Here is a 17,931-nt window from a genome sequence, read left to right on the forward strand (position 1 = left end):
GGAGCCCAACATCCGCCTACCCTACAAGTTTCCTTTAACTGCTGGTAAAGTTTGTTTTATTTGTTGTCCTGTATAAAATGTGTTCTCCTAATTTTTAAGCATTCATTATAAAATAATTTGTTCAGTTAGCGCAAAAGAATATTTTTTTTTAAATAAACATATATGTAATTTAGTGAGGATTACAGATAGAGGATCCCTTATCTGGATACCTGTTACCCAGAAAGTTCTGAATCACGGAAGGCATAGACTACATAGACTCCATCTTAATCAAATAATTCAAAATTTTAAAAATGATTTCCCTTTTTTCAGTAATAACACAACAATGCCTTTTACCTGATCCCAATTAATATTTAATTAGTAAAAAACAAATCAATTGCGTTTTTTTTTCAAAGTTTAAATTATTTTTTATTATATTTTAGGTATGGAGATGCAAATTTCAGAAAGACACCTTATCTGAAAAACCCCAGATCGGGTGCATTCTAAAAAAACAGGTCCCATACCTGTAAAACCAATGTTTTGTTTTTTTTAATTTAAAGTAATAACTTGATATATACCTTCATTGCATCCAGAGCAACACGCAGGTTATTTTTTTCTGTAGGATCTGTGGTATGCTTTACCAGCTCCTGAAATAAAAAAAGCAACCAATCCTATGAATATAGTAAAATATAAAAAAAGGGCAATAAAATATTCCTCTTACTAAATTTAAGCAAATTATATTTGTTATTTGATGCAAAATAAACTGTGACAATGAAAACATCAGCAACATTCTATAAATGCCCTATTTAAATAAGGAATTACTGTTTAGCTAAAGGGTTTATGCTTATTTTCACTATCTGACTCTTAGGCAGACCAACAATCACTTTAAGACCTGGCTTTTTGTTGGTTGCAGTGCTTTAGCTAGGTACAAGCAATAGAGACAGTTAAGTAATACAAAGCAAGAGGAAGAAAGAAGAATTATGTCTTTCAGCTCTTATGGAAAACTAACTGATATACCTCAGCCATCTGCAAATATTGAAACAGGTTTAATTTAAAGAATGAAATAAATACAAGCATGTCCGCTGAATGCTGGGCTGAAGCAGAGCTGGTTTTTCAATGTGACATTTTTCTAGAATTAGCAGCAGAAGTATGAGTTATATCTGCCTTCTGCTCCTAATCAAGCCCCAAACAGTCATCAGTTGGGATGTACACTATATCACATCACTATAATTAAATGATTACCTGAAGGACGCCTGTTCCTTACAAACAGCATGAAAGGTATAAAGTATTTAATCTGAGAGTCTCCAGTTTCCAATGTGTACCTTAATCAGCCCCTATATCAAGGTGCCAGGTGAAACAAGCCCCAAAGGGATACTCGGAAATGATCAAGCCAGTGTTTTATTTATTAGTATTTGGAAGGCATAAAATGTTTTTGATAGTTGCTTTAGTTTATTTAACTGCACTTAATAGGTTTAATTTCCTTTATTTGCAAAAGTGCAGCGTTCTGATATTTTGAAAGCCACTTCATTCTATATTCTAATTAGTTACACTTATGTGACTAGTATAGTGTTTTATAATAACACAGTCCGTTAAAATAATGTAGGCGATCTGGCATTATAACTTTTTTTTATGGTTTGAGAGGAACAAACCATTTTTGGTGCCAGTCTAGAAGAATGTTGTTACGGCACTATATGCAATGATTTGAACATTAGCATCAGGGAGTTTGCAAGTGCAGCATCTAATAAAGCAATTGTGTTTATATAAAGGCATCTATGGGAGGGAAAGTGAATGTCTGTATTTAAACCCAGTGGGTGAGCTTTAGCCTATAGGATAAACCCATGTAAATGGGAAAAAGCCCATGTAAATGGATTTTTCTAGGAGCCTTAAGGAATTTCTTCCCAGAATCCTGTTATGACATTTGCATACGTATGAGGCGGTCTCCTCAATCCCTTTAGCTTGTTCGTGTATCCCCACTCCTGGCTCTACCTAAGCTGATCAGAAAACCCTGCGCTACACTGATGAGCCCCAAAAAGGGCGAAACCGGTCTGTAGTTGGGAATCTGATCAGCTATTATCCTGGCTTCTGCTTTAAACCCAGTGGGTGAGCTTTAGCCTATAGGATAAACCCATGTAAATGGGACAAAGTCCATGTAAATGGACTTTTCTAGGAGCCTTAAGGAATTTCTTCCCAGAATCCTGTTATGACATCTGTATTGGTGGAAATCACTGTGAGAAACAATGCTAGTTTTCTGTATATGTGAGAAGGATTGCCAGAACAATTGTGAGTGGCCCAATAATTTGCCAAAACAATAACCAATAAAAAGACTGGAGACATTGCTGGATGGTGGGCAGAGACAACAGCCAATAGAGGACTGAGAGGAATAGCCAGGACAACTAATGTGGGCTAATGTTTGCTCAGACAATGACCACTTAAAAAGGCATAAGGGTATGTCCAGAACATATTTGGGTGGTGTGCTAAAATGCTGCATAATTTTAACACGTCTTTTTGATATGTCTCATAAAATAGGTGCAAAGAGTAGAGGTTTAAAGATTAACTTACTTGAAGTAGTAGATGGTATTTCAGAACTCTCTGCATTGGGACTACCAAGAGATCTCTCAGGGTGAATTTTCCATTATTTGCTCGTTTGGAACATTCCTGCTCAGAATAATAATAATAATAATATTAATGATCACAGTGCTGCTGATTAACTTAAATTTCATTATACAAAGACCTACTCTTGTAGCAGAGCAGTAAATACTATTAGGCAGTAACCACAGCACTGATTTTAGTAGGGCATCAGTGTTAAAAAGATTCAAGCCAGAGGCTTTTCATAAAGAACAGCATTCATAATTGATGTCTATTTGCTGTTCCACCTGAAGTTGGGAAACCACAGAGCATGCAGCTTTAGACTTTGCTTCACCACTGAGTTATATTGGAGGAATTGGCATACTCACTTTCTCAGCAAAGGCCAGAGGGTAACTCAAGGGCACAAAGACAGCTATACCGATATTTTTTTCTACATACTTAAAGTTAAATCTATTCCAGTGCTGTACATCAACTACAAAATAGGTTAGTGATGTATATAAGGGTTATACACAAATGCAAGTGCCATGTTTTTAACCCATAATCCAGACTTTTTCCCATCATTTTGAGTGTGTTTGCATTCATTTTGCTGGACACAACTCTAATGAACTGTAGGGACCCATAGGGTTAAGCTCCCTATGGCTTTATCCCCTACCTCTTTACATACTTCTTATTATTGGGCAGAAGCCCTTGTACTCAGTTACAGTTGTAAAGCTATCCCTTATAGGTTTAGCCTGGTCGTACACGCCCCCTGCAGACTGATAAAGTGTCTGGCAGGAGGGTGTGACTTCCTCTTTGGCTGCCGGTCTGCTACCTAGTGCACCTCTTCATTGAGCCTGGGTGCAGACCGGCCCCAGTAGCCATAATCATCCAAATTAAAGTCGGGGACAGGGCCCCGTGAACGAGGAAAAGACAGCATAGCAGCATTTGTAATAGCACCCTCTAGGAGGTTTGAGATCAGTCAGATTTATATAGCAAGGGCAGTCTTGGCCCCATCCAGAATAATAGGAAAGGAGTAGTCTTCCTAACAGGCCTCAACTGCCTTATTGTAGGGACACAGAAGTGCTAGGGACTTAGGTTAGCAAATATGCCTTGCCCAACCTCTTGATGAGACAGGACTATGCCGGTGAGCTGCCTCTGCCTATCACTCTGTTGGTGTTTTACCTACCCAACCTCTTCATGAGAAGGGACCACTTGGGAAACATCATATTCTACCTGTTGATCATCTGTAATATCAATTGTACTTCTGTATGCTGGTCTACTTAAGATTCTTAGTGAGTATATTACATAACCCTGAAAGTACAACTTGTCTTGGACAAAAAAAGCTTTATTTAGGTAATCTGCAAAAGCTCCTGGCGTCCATTTCTATTCTTAAATCAGCATTTACACCCAATACACTACACAGTGGCAGTGGGAGGTATAGTTTAACAACATCCTCCCTCAGTTCTCCCATATAGCGGAGGCCCATCCTGATGTGTAAGAGTCCAATGTGCCCCATGCTCTAGCCATAGCCTGGGTTCTAAAGTGCTTTTTAGCCAAAAAGGGGTTACAGAACCTTTTGACAAAACCTACTGTGGGAACCCTGGAGCTACCGTCAGGTTCAGGGCTGTGGTAGCACCAGGGTTCCCCAATGTCAATAGGCACAGTTGCACACCAGTTATAAGAAGAGGCAGAATGAATGCATTGATATCCATGTGGAAGTACAGGAGAGTGTTTGGATGCAAATACCTTACTAAATAGAATCAATATTCACTCAACATTGTTTTCTATTTTAGAGCACCTGCACTTGCAGATGTGTTGGTAAATGACCCTTATGAGTGAATGCTATTAAACATTTACCAGTTAAGGGGTAACCAATACAGGACCTTTCAGATTTTCCAGTTGCTCAGACAGAAAGGTAAAGCAATTCATAGCAAACAGTTTATCATTTGGCTCCTACCTCCAGTTTTAATCGGACATCCTCTCTGGTCTTGGAGATGTTATCCAAAACAGATATGGCTAATTCTACTTGGCTGCAATATTCCCCATAGATTAGAAGTCTAAAAATACAAGAAAATATGTTGTCAGGGTAAATGTGCCACATCAAGAAACATATATAAAAGAAAATTAAACAGTAAATGCACTCGCTTGCCTAAAGCAGCTCTGTATCTCATGACAGAACAAGACATTTCAGTGCCCAATGGATCAGCACTCCTTAATATACATCTATATATCTGTATTCAGTCATCCTCTTACCAGTAGAATCATTCTTGTGTTTTGCTAAATCCTCATTAACAGGGTCCTGTTCCCTGACTTAATCCCGCAGTAAGGCCTACATTAGTCTCTGGACCCTCAGCACTCCCAACTGCTACTCGGGTGAAAAAACCAGGAGCCCAGCAAATAGTAATCCCTTCCCTTCTAACTAGGAAACAGAATAAGCCATCGTACTCTTGAATCAATGCGGGAATACCTCCCTCCCATACGTTTTAGTCATATGACACAAATTACATCACCTGGTACTAATTATAACTAATGTCTAGTGATGGGCGAAATGTTTCACCAGGCATGGATTCGAGGCGAATTTCCGCGTTTCGCCATTGGGGATTGTTTTGCGAAACGGATGAAAAAATTTGCCGCGGAAAAATTTGCTGTGCATCCAAAAATTGTCGCGGGCTACAAAAGAATAGCCGTGCAACACAAGAATAGCTGTGACAATTTTATTTGACAAGTGACATTTTCACCGTTTCGCAAATTTTTTGCCGTTTCGCGAATCTTTTGAAAGATTTGCGAATGTTTCGGCGAAGCGAAACGGGACAGATTCGCTCATCACTACTAATGACATCATGAATATTTATAAATACATGGTTTACAGGATATTCATGTCTCTTGTGTATTATGGAGTGTTAAATTCTAAAGTCACTGATAAAAGAAACATCCTAATTATGTATCCATGATAAAATCTAGTTGTCATGTTGAGATCAGGGAGTGTTACTGTTTATCTGTCAAAATTTCTAATGTTTTACTGATGAGTGCTTTGCCTTCTCCTGGATGATAGAATAGAGTTTATTTAGGGTTGAGTCTGATAATCTTTCTTACCTTTATCTACTATTTTTGTGCTCATTGCTTATCAAACCATTGTGGTGCCTATGGTGAGACCATATTTCATCTATAAAATCCATGTGCATTTGTAAATATTTATTAAAATAGCCTTGAAAAAGTGATGTAGTTGCTAAATATATGATATCTCTATAGTTATTTCCTTTACAACAGACCTTTTTTTACTGGCTTATCAATTTTAATCTGTAGTGTTTACACATTTAGGTTGACTTTCAATTTAACCTTTCCTTTTCGCTAAACAGCACAGCATTTTGTTGTCATAAATGTATTAGTAAAATGTTGTATTAAAATTAGATATGGCAGTACATACCTTTCCTTGTATGTAAGGAAAATCATGTAAAGGTTCTGGCTATTCCGGTGGTTGACAGAGTCCTTAATTTGATTCACCAAGTTCCTGTGTACCTCTACCATTTCCTATGGAATACCATATTTAAGAGCATTAATAAAAAGAAAATAATACCATAACTTATGATACAATAGCAAGTATGTAATTCAGCAAACTGGATCAAATACATTTCAGCCACGCATGCCACCAACATAAAAGTGTCAATGTGCCGACACCATACACTCCATGGTTCCAAGTTCTCTTTTGATACACCTTATTCCATGCCATGCATTTCATGTCATCAATGTTTTAATACTTATGATGGAATATTACACACTGGGGGAAGAGTGGTAAAGATATAAGAAAGAAAACAAGTAGGAAAAGTGATAACTAAAATCTCCCCATCCCCTCCTTCAACGCAAATATTTTTTTCCAGGTAAGCAAAATATAGCTGGGTTTGCACTGAAAGCCTTTATTGTAATTAGTCCTCCTTCTCCAAGGAAACAGATTACTGTAATTTAATGTTCTCTTACTTTTTTCCATACACTTTTTAACTTTATATTATTCATGAGATAAAAATTAAAGCAAAATTAGGTAACATATTCCTGTAGGTAACATATTCCTTCGTTAGCCATGGTTTTCATCTGGCACAGACCTGAACCATTGTATTGTTTATCAAAATGACAATGCCAATGGACCCCAGTAATGAGCAAACAATATTTATACTATTTTTAATGTGTGCTAATATGGTAGAGGCAACTCAACAAGCCAAAACAGTGTGGCATCTAATTTCTAAATATAGCCCTGATTTTAAAAGTATAAATTTTTGTATTTTATGTTGAGTTACATAAACCGTGACCGTTCTCTCTCTCAGAATACAGCTGTTCACAAGAAGAATTCATGACGTGTTTTTTGCTAGTCAAATTCAGTTTTTATTTATGTCACTAGGTTAAGTAAGATAAAGGGAATCCCCAGTAGTTGAGAGAGTTACATTTATAGTATGTTCCCCAGTGCCAGCTAGGGGAGGGGTTTGCCTTGAAAGGATGAAATGGGAACAACAAACAAAACGTTTGTTTGGCTGATGTAATCAAGGAGGGGAGTGTTGCCAGGAGGCTGAGGAAACACAGAGGTCTTGTCCAGGTGAGAGCCACAAACTGGAGGCAAAGATAGCATATAGTGAAACCAATTAAAACTAGAGGGGTGGGGATGTAGTGCATGGGCCAATCACCCTGCCTACTTCTGCTAAACAAACCGAACTGGAATAATTTGAGGTAAAGTAGACTAGAAAGCCTCTTTGCATTTGTTTTAAAGCACCCCCCGCACTGAAAAATTAGGTGCAAAACTTTCTGTGAAATAACTATAGATCAACAGTATTCTATTCTACCAACTGTTTTACAGTACTTTTTACCTATAAATCCTAAAGCCAACCACACATGCATTAAACTGGTATAATACTATAATTTTCCATTCTACTTTTACTTACAGGAATATTAATGAACACCTTCTGCATGTCTGTTGGTGCCAGAAAATTTTTCAAGGGTTCCATGAAGAACTGCAAACGTAAAAGTAAAATGATTGTTACTTTTAGGGGCTGATTTACTAAGACATGAATTCGAATCCGAATTGGAAAAATTCCGATTGGAAAACGAACATTTTGCGACTTTTTCGTATTTTTTACGACTTTTCGGAAATTATCGCGACTTTTTCGTTACCAATACGATTTGCACAAAAAAACACGAGTTTTTCGTAGCCATTACGACTTGCGCAAAAAAATGCGAGTTTTTCGTAGCCATTCCGAAAGTTGCGCAAAATCTGGCGATTTTTTCGTAGCATTAAAACTTGCGCAAAAAGTCGCGCCTTTTTCGTAGCGTTAAAACTTAAAAGGTGCAACGTTTCGCGCAAGTTTTAACTCTACGAAAAAATCGCGACTTTTCGCGCAAGTTTTAACGCTACGAAAAAATCGCCAGATTTTGCGCAACTTTCGGAATGGCTACGAAAAACTCGAGTTTTTTCGCGCAAATCGTATTGGTAACGAAAAAGTCGCGATAATTTCCGAAAAAATCGCAAAATGCCGATCATTACAAAAAAAACGCAATCGGACGCATTCTGCCCGTTCGTGGGTTAGTAAATGTGCCCCTTAGTGTCAACCATGTGTCTGTTAAAAGACATAATTTGATTAAACAGAAGGTAACAGCTCAGTCCAAATTATTTTCTCATTCTCCCTAATATTGGATAATTTGTAGCTACTTCTTGGGTAAAAAACATTTTCATCTAAATGTTCTCACGTTACTTCCCTTTGCTTGCATCTGTAAGCATTCTAGTCACAAGTTGCCAAGTTGAACTAAACAGCTAATTATTTTTGCATTTGTATTTTACTGAAGGAAATATTATATGTGAATGTAGCATTATTTTCTTTTTGTGCCTGCCACATCCTACTTTGGGAGGGTGTTACTGGTTCAGTTTGCAGTTTTAGTCTTGCCTAAACAAACAGAATCTCTTCATGAACAAAAGTGTCTATATTTCCCCTAGACCTCCACTATAGATATGGTTCTCTTAAACTAAGCCAGAATATGGCATGACCTAAAGTATGTGGTATGATATCTTTAGGTTGTACTTAACCACATAGAGCAATAATAGAACTCTCTACAGCAGAGAACATTTTCTGTTTTTATTCATATCTCATATAGGGATATACTACTAAGAACCATAATGTATCACTTGTACATTCTCTAGCTCAAGGATGGATAGTGGACTTTCTTAAACTGCCTTTTAAATATATTGTTGTACTGTATACCCATATGTAGATTTACCCATATGTAAATTTTTGGTTCATTTAAAATGTTTATTCACACACAATTTACCTTTTCAATTGAGTCTAATGTCTCTGAATATTTTTCCTCAGTCTGTTTAATTTCTAGCAAACAGCAGCTCCGAACATCACTCTCAGCTGACCTCTAAAAAGCAAAAAACATAAAGTGCTCTAAAAAACATATTCTTATGTAAAATAGCTGGATTTCAGTTCATAAATATAAAGGCAGAGCATTTATGTCTGTGATGCAGCATAAATAGAATTATATAATTCCTGAACTATTTTGCTGTGTTAATTTTAACACTTTAGCTAGCTAGATTACTAATAGAGAAAATGGAACTGGTAAGAGTCTTACATTGGGCAAAGCAGCTTCAGCCTTCATCAGATCTTCATAAACTTCCCCTCCTTCATCTTCCTGATAAACGCAGTCATAGTACAACTCATCATCTTCATCTGCTCCAGATTCACTTTTAAGTGTGTGGAAAGGAGATACTGCATTATTATTGGATTTAATAAGTGTAAAGTCACTGAATACTAATGTTTTTTGTTGCAATGCAGGTGGCTGCAGCTGAATACAACCGATGAAGGGGAATCATTAACTCAACACAAGGATTTTTAAGCTTTACTAGACTATTCCGCATGGGCAGATAAAATACATGGGCAAAAATAGATATTACCAGTCTGCATAAATATGAGATTATTTGTAGTTTCTGGAACTTTCAAAGTTTTCTGGCACTAATAATTTTTTTAAAAAGTCTGTTTTTTCTCAGGCCTGTATGTAAGTGACAATGAACTTTTATGATGCTTGTGTTGCTCTCCAAGTCTTTTTATATTTTACTGTGGCTCCCGAGTAAGAAAGGTTGGGGATCCCTGGCCTACGGGTATAGGCGGCTGTCAGTTCAGGGCAGGCATCAACAAGCCGTCGCAGTCCCCAATCCGCCGAAAAAATTAAACCTGCCTGATTGAGATCTGCCAATTTCAGGCCAGATGTAGGTGGGGCAGACCCGTCGTTAGTGCACAAACAGGGGACGATATCAGCAGCTAGAATCGGCCTGTGTATGGTCACCTTAATCTTGAAAACTTTCCACCAGTCATCCAAGTGGCTTCTTCAGCTCAACTGATTGATAGGAATATCCCAGACGTTTTAAACCCTCAGTCACCAACATTCAATCACAGTGGTTCTATAGTACACTCCTTGTGTTTTAATGGACAGCATACACTCAATGAGCTCAATGAATAGGGCTTATGCTAAACATACTTTTTGCCAATTATTTTAATTTGAAAATATCTATGGTTTCTGTTATTTCTGACACTAAACAAGACCATGAATCTGGTTTTACTTTTGTACTTCCTGCCACTTCCTGATGCCAGAGAACTTCAAAGGGACTGATAAAACTGATTACCAGTCCACTGAGAAGCCCCTGATAATGTAACATAGTAACATAGTAACATAGTAAGTTGGGTTGAAAAAAGACATACGTCCATCAAGTTCAACCATAATGCCTATACCTAACCTGCCTAACTACAAGTTGATCCAGAGGAAGGCAAAAAACCCCATCTGAAGCCTCTCTAATTTGCCTCAGAGGGGAAAAAATTCCTTCCTGACTCCAAGATGGCAATCGGACCAGTCCCTGTATCAACTTGTACTAAGAGCTATCTCCCATAACCCTGTATTCCCTCACTTGCTAAGAATCCATCCAGCCCCTTCTTAAAGCTATATAATGTATCAGCCAGTACGACTGATTCGGGGAGGGAATTCCACAACTTCACAGCTCTCACTGTAAAAAATCCTTTCCGAATATTTAAATGGAACCTCCCTTCTTCTAAACGGAGTGGGTGCCCTCGTGTCCGTTGGAAGGACCTACTGGTAAATAAAACATTAGAGAGGTTATTATATGATCCCCTTATATATTTATACATAGTTATCATGTCACCTCTTAAGCGCCTCTTCTCCAGTGTAAACAGACCCAACTTGGCCAGTCTTTCTTCATAACCGAGACTTTCCATACCCTTTACCAGCTTAGTTGCCCTTCTCTGGACCCTCTCTAGCTCAATAATGTCCCGTTTGAGCACTGGAGACCAAAACTGAACAGCATATTCTAGATGGGGCCTTACCAGTGCTCTGTAAAGGGGAAGAATAACCCCCTCCTCCCGTGAATCTATACCCCTTTTAATACAGCTCAGAACCTTGTTTGCCCTTGCAGCTGCTGCCTGGCATTGCTTGCTACAGCCAAGTTTATTATCTACAAGGACTCCAAGATCCTTCTCCATTATGGATTTGCCTAGTGCAGTTCCATTAAGGTTATACGGGGCTTGCATATTTTTACATCCCAGGTGCATGACCTTACATTTATCCACATTAAATCTCATCTGCCACTTAGCTGCCCAGATTGCCAGTTGGTCAAGATCCTGCTGCAGGGATGTCACATCCTGGATAGAATTGACTGGTCTGCAGAGTTTTGTGTCATCTGCAAACACTGATACATTACTCATAATACCCTCCCCTAAGTCATTTATGAACAAATTAAACAAAAGTGGACCCAGTACAGAACCCTGAGGGACCCCACTGAGAACCTTACTCCAAGTAGAGAATGTGCCATTAACAACCACCCTCTGTACCCGATCCTGTAGCCAGTTTTCTATCCATGTGCAAACGACTTCACTAAGACCAATAGACCTTAGCTTAGAAAGCAGTCGTTTGTGGGGAACGGTATCAAATGCTTTGGCAAAATCCAAATAGATTATATCTACTGCATCCCCACTGTCCAGCTTCTTACTTACCTCATCATAAAAAGCAATTAAATTGGTCTGACATGACCTGTCCTTCATAAAGCCATGCTGATTACTGCTCATAATGCCATTCTCCACTACATAATTTTGAATGTGATCCCTTAACAAGCCTTCAAATAACTTGCCCACCACGGATGTCAAACTTACAGGCCTATAATTGCCAGGCTGAGATCTTATTCCCTTTTTAAATATGGGAGTGACATTCGCCTTCTTCCAATCACTAGGTACCATACCTGATGAAAGAGAGTCTGAGAATATCAGAAACAAGGGCCACTGCAATTCTGCCCCTAGCTCTCTCAGTACCCGAGGGTGTATTCCATCTGGCCCAGGTGCCTTGTTTACATTTATCGTGTGTAACCCTTTAAGCACCATATCCTGTGCCAACCACTGTGTAGTTGGAGCTGAGGCAACAGTGAAGCTATTGGGTGAGACTTGGCCCACTGGCTCCTCTACTGTATACACAGAAGAAAAGAACTGGTTAAGCACATCTGCCTTTTCTGTATCCGCTGTAACCATATTGTTATTATAACTCAATGGGGCCACACCCTCAACCTGCATCTTTTTACTATTAATATACTTAAAAAACTTTTTGGGGTTAGTCTTGGCCTCGGCCGCGATGCGCTCCTCATTTTCTATCTTTGCCTTCCGGATTGCTGTTTTACAACACTTGTTATAGTGTTTATATTCATTAAACGCAGCTACTGTCCCCTCTGACTTATATTTCTTAAAAGCTTTCCTTTTTTTCCCTATTAACTTCTTTACCTCAGAGTTAAGCCACATGGGGTGATTCTTAACACTTCTACTTTTTCTTATTAATGGAATGAATTGAGAACAGTAATGATTTAATATCATTTTAAATGACAACCATTTCTGCTCTGTATTTTTATCAGAAAACATAATGCCCCAATCTATGCCCTGAAGCGCTGCCCTTAAGGAGCTAAAATTTGCCTTCCTAAAATTCAGTGTCTTTGTTGCCCCCGTGTAAATTTGTTTCCTGCACCAAACATCAAATGAAATAACATTATGGTCACTATTACCCAGGGGTTCAACCACTTGCACATTTGCTATACGTTCTGGGTCATTAGAGATCACTAGATCTAGTATAGCATTGTTCCTGGTTGGCTCCTCAACAACCTGTGACATAAAGTTGTCGTGCAGCAAGTTTATAAACTTGTTCCCATTTACTGTCCTGGCAGTACTATTGCCCCAGTCAATATCAGGGTAATTAAAATCCCCCATTATTATCACTTGCCCCAAACTAGCAGCCTTTTCTATTTGCAACAGGAGCTGGGCCTCCTCCTCTTCGCTTACATTAGGGGGTCTATAGCATACCCCTACAATTAGCTTGGTAGATTCTTTACTATCTGTGAGAAGCTCAACCCATAAGGATTCAGCTCCCTCTGTTAACCCCATCACTTCCTCCTTAATATTTGCTTTTAAGTCGTGCTTAATGAACAGACACACTCCTCCTCCTTTTCTATTGCCCCTGTCCCTCCGAAACAATGTATACCCCCCAATATTAACAGCCCAGTCATGAGACTCATTCAACCAAGTTTCAGCAACACCAATCACATCATATTTCCGCTCCAACGCCAGTACCTCCAGCTCTCCCATTTTACCAGTCAGACTCCTTGCATTGGTAAACATACATTTAATACTGGTTCCGGCGTGAGAATGACGTGTAAACAACTTATGGGCCTCCCTGCCATTATCAGTATCCCGAAGCAAGTCTCCTCCCCCAATTTTCCTTACTATGCCCACTACCTCATCTATCCTGTCTACCACAGAATTTCCCGCTGCACCCTCCCCCCCCACTCCTAGTTTAAAATCTCCTCCAACCCTCTAGCCATCTTTTCCCCCAAAGCAGCTGCCCCATCATCATTGAGGTGCAGCCCATCCCTGGCAAAGAGCTTGTAGCCGATTGAGAAATCAGCCCAGTTCTGGAGAAACCCAAAGCCCTCCTCCCTGCACCAATCTCTCAGCCACGCATTAATCTCAAAGGCTGTTGATTAGAGAAGAGAGGGCTTTGGTTACTGTTTATTCAAAGATAGATAGGCAGGTCTAGAAAATTGTCCTGTTTATAATGAAAGGGGGTAAGGTTAGTGAAAATAGCCCAACTTTCAAATTAGTGCTTTATAATGGCAAAAAATAGGGATTTTTTTTAATATAACAATTTTAATTTGATTTTATTTAATTTTAACACAAGTCCAAGACAATGAGATGGGCTTTCACTAGTTTATAAAGCCATTCATTTATAAAATTGCAAAGGTCAATAAATGTTTGTAAAGATTACCCAGAAGGCATTCAGACATTAGTGGGGTATTTTATTTAACCAGGGCATCAACTGAGATCATTTAAATTAGGTTGTAAACTGTCCTAGTAGAACATGTGTTTTTTATGTGTTATATATTAAATAAACAAAATCTAGCCTCATTAGACCTATTTGTGTGCAAGGTTGCCAGGTACTCTAACCTATAGTATTAATTGGCTTTAATTAGAGTACAAATAAACTAAATTCATTGGTTTCAAGCCACATTTTTTAGCGTTTGTTTAAAACCTATTCACTTTTTTATAGGCTTAATGATGTGTTAGAGCTTTGGTGAGATTCATTTAGTGATTTGAAAGAGAAGACATTAGCAAGTTTAATTACATGTTTTTATGTTAATGGCCGCATTAGTCTGGGGAATAATGCCTTTTTCTGTGTAGTTCTGGATCATTCTAAACATCTCTAAACTTAATTAAAGAGCTACTGACAGCAGTAAAGTCCAGGTCTCCTGAAGGATAAACATATACAGTGAGTTTTATTTTGCATTTGTAGTTCTGTTTTCTTAAAATCTTTCTGGCATGATTAGCAAATAATGAGCAATTTCCAATATTTCAAATGGAAAAATGGGACATTTTCTGAAATCCTAGTGCCTCTTATATATATATTCAATAAAAGCTGCACATAGAGTGTAAGCTCTTGCCCTAGATGTGCAAACAAGGTTAGAATATGGCTACTATTTCCCTTTAGATGAGCTGGACAGAATAAAAAATATAGTCAGCACTTGACCTTGCTATACATTTTGCTCTATTGGGCAGAAAATGACGCCTTTGAGGAGAGCATTTGAACTCACATCACATCATTGTTATTAATGACTAATAAATTCAGTTCACTTAAATAGAATAAGAAATGAATGCAACACATACTCAATTAAATCTGGCAGAGCTTTGTAAATATCTTCATCCTGAACACTTTCCTCTGTAGGGAATGGCCTAGAAAGACAAACACAAGATCATATATATAATAAATCGTTTTCATCATCCACCAACCAGGGTCAGAACAAGGAGAAGGCAGAATAAGCACGTGCCAAGGTGCAATTGTGGGGTGGCACCGGGCATGTCCCTCTCAGCCTTCCTCCCTAGTTTCCGGCATCAAAATCTGCTGGTCACGGTGCCTACCTCAAGCAAGCATGTGTGCAAGGGATGGGGCATGTGCTGTGCACACACATGTTCACTGAGGGGGTGGGTGCACGCAGTGGGGACAGGGAGGGCGAGTTGAGACTGGCACATGCCTTGGGGACCCTAAGCCTTGGGCCCACCACTGCCTTTAACACAAGTACACAAGTTACACTGACAAGCAGCAAGCAGCAAGCAGAACACAAGCTGCTTGTTGCTGGGATCTGACAAGCATATGCATTAGCGTAGAACACTAGCATACAGATTTTTATACAGGTTTTTTATTCCTCTTGTTTTTTAAAGATACCAAATTCTAGAATATATGAAAAACTCTTGGTAAAAACAGTTTCTTAAATAATGAAAGAAAGTGCTATTCTAAGCAATTTTAGTATGCATTCATTACACATAAGCAATATTTCAAAGTTAACTGCACTGTAAGGGGCCTATTTATTATGCTGTGTAAGACAAAATCCACCGAAAAAATGGTGTAAAAAGCTGAGGAAAAATAAATGGCAAATTTCACCATCCAAATACCAAATTTTGTATCATTATTTAACATAAGTTCCGGCGGAAGAAAAAAACACATAAAAAAAACTATGCCATTTTTTATGTGGCGAAGCCTGGCTATGTATGGCAAATTTTGTTTGCCCTTTTGTACTTTAACCGCAAAATATGCTCTGGAAAAAAGCACAGTTTTAAAGAGCGTATTTTTCAAGCTGTGAAAAAAACAATGATCAAAGACACCACCCATCGCCATGTAAATGCTCCTTTTTTATCAAGCTGTGTATTGATTTTAGCTGGTCAAGTAGCCTTATGTAAAATTCCAGCATAAAAAGAAGCTCTCATTTAAAGATGTAGTAACAAGAGATCACCATCACTGCTTGTTACACTTATAATTATCTTGCTGGCAAATGTTTCTATTACTTTGAATGCCTGAGTGCAGTATAAAATGGAGTATAAAGCAAATGCCCATCGTTTTAGATACGACATTTCTTTTTCATGAATTATTGCAAGGCAGTGAGCAATGCACATCTTTATAAATGTTTATTTTATATCACTCAATTTTTTAGTGTAAACAATTTTACACAGTTATATAAATAGGCCCCTTAGATGGTTAAATAATAAAAATAAAAAAAATAAATATTATAAAAAATGCCAGCAATTGCCAGCAGTCTGACTTGGCATAAACGTAAACTGTTTCCACTAGGTCAGTGGTTTTCAAGCTTTTTACAGTTCAAGTCCCATTTGAAAGTGCAGCCCTTGGCCAAGGACCCCTGTAAAGGAGTAGTCTTTGGCCAAGGTTTCCTTCAGCTCATAAAATTAGTACATATACAGGAAAATATTGGTTATGGGTTATTTAGCCACAGATAATTCAAAGAATATATAGGATAGCAAACACATTTTCATCACAAATCTTGGGCTATCAAATCTATTTAGTAAAGCAAACAGACTTTCTGACCAATTCTCACCATAAATAGTCTTCAGGTTGCATCCCCCCACCCACTGCTCTAAGCCCCCATATAGTGGGCAGCTTCATAGTCTGGGAAACACTGCGCAGTGGGGAGGTGTCAGTGGCTTCTTTAGGAGTTTAAGTTTGCCATTAAAGCGAAGGCAATATTTTAATGGTAAGTATAAATAATTCAGCACTTTCAAGAAATGCTTCCAAGGTTATCTCTGTAAGTCAGGTAGAATACAGAGAAAACTATGACTAGGCTATACTATTTTTCCAAGCTCATAAATAACAGTATAAGCATAAAAAAAACTTCTGATACCCAAACCTACACTTTTTTTTTCTTTTTCTTGCAAAGAAGAACAATTTGAATAATGACTACATGTATAAACAATTATTTTATTTTTGCATAATCCTGAATTTAACAGCAAGAAAAGATAACCAACCTTATGCCAGCTGACAAAGCAATGGTTGTATGGGATAGCTTGGATAAAGTCTCGATCACCTGAAAAAAAAAGTAAGTGTAAAAAAAAAAAGTGTAATATCCTGTTAATTCATTATATGATATCCAGCAAATCACATACATAGAGAGACTAAAAACATTATTTACATGTACAGGTTTGTTACTAAGGTGACTGATCACAGGGTCTGTCACAGGGTTGCTAATGCCAGAAATATTTAATAGATAAAATATCTGTGCAAGCCATAGTACACTCCCCTGCCAGTGAACTAATATCCCCAAATGTTCAATGATCCAAGTATCATACACTCCTAGGGGCACAGATACAGTGCAGAAGCACACATATATGTTGGATTGCCTGTATTTTGCCTTCCAGAGGGATGACATCTCTCCAGAAAAATACAGCATCCCCATAATAGCATCAAAAATAATTACATTAAAAATAGAAGTATTATGCTTGCACTGGTAGTTTTAAATAAACATTATTATGATAGATGTATTGTAGGTTAGAATATATTTAATAGACAGAAGTGGGTCAGCAAACTTGCATTAGGACATCAACAGTATATACAAGGTTTACAGAGTGAACATATCTATTTATTCACCACTAGAGGGAGATATATAATCATGTTAGCTCTGTAGTAAGGATGTGTTTTATGTATACATACACATTTAGAACAATTTCTCTTTTAACCCCCAACGTAAGTAAAAATCAGCAAAAATGTTCTTTATAGGTGTAAGTTCCTTAATTGGTATCACCCAGTGCCTCGTCACAAAACTTCACACATTGCAGTACACTCCAGGTCAGCATAAAAAGCCACAACAGTTAGTATTAAAATCGATCAACCTTTATGTGCACATCTAAAAAACACAAGGTCTTTGTGTTTTGTGTTTCGTGACAGCGCACTTCCTCAGAGACCTCGCTCCATTTCTTACACATAGGAAATATATACCCAAACAAGTGCAAATTGTTGTGTTTTTTCAGCAATGCAGTAGGGTGGGCT

General features: G+C 38.1%; 1 protein-coding gene across 2 annotated transcripts in view; it reads right to left on the reverse strand.

Moving 5' to 3' along the window:
- Positions 1 to 17,931, reverse strand: part of vav3 (vav guanine nucleotide exchange factor 3) — a 113,630-nt gene that overhangs the window by 46,052 nt on the left and 49,647 nt on the right. For both annotated transcript variants that reach the window (XM_002932179.5, XM_012962510.3), the window contains exons 3-11: positions 16,914 to 16,972; positions 14,769 to 14,834; positions 9,145 to 9,256; positions 8,842 to 8,934; positions 7,464 to 7,532; positions 5,966 to 6,069; positions 4,499 to 4,598; positions 2,536 to 2,631; positions 555 to 623 (exon numbers count right to left, since the gene is read on the reverse strand). In XM_002932179.5, coding sequence (XP_002932225.2) covers positions 555 to 623; positions 2,536 to 2,631; positions 4,499 to 4,598; positions 5,966 to 6,069; positions 7,464 to 7,532; positions 8,842 to 8,934; positions 9,145 to 9,256; positions 14,769 to 14,834; positions 16,914 to 16,972 — 768 coding nt within the window. The remainder of the gene's footprint in view (positions 1 to 554; positions 624 to 2,535; positions 2,632 to 4,498; positions 4,599 to 5,965; positions 6,070 to 7,463; positions 7,533 to 8,841; positions 8,935 to 9,144; positions 9,257 to 14,768; positions 14,835 to 16,913; positions 16,973 to 17,931) is intronic.

The sequence above is a fragment of the Xenopus tropicalis genome, chromosome 4, assembly GCF_000004195.4.
Source record: "Xenopus tropicalis strain Nigerian chromosome 4, UCB_Xtro_10.0, whole genome shotgun sequence".
NCBI classification, from domain to species: domain Eukaryota; kingdom Metazoa; phylum Chordata; class Amphibia; order Anura; family Pipidae; genus Xenopus; species Xenopus tropicalis.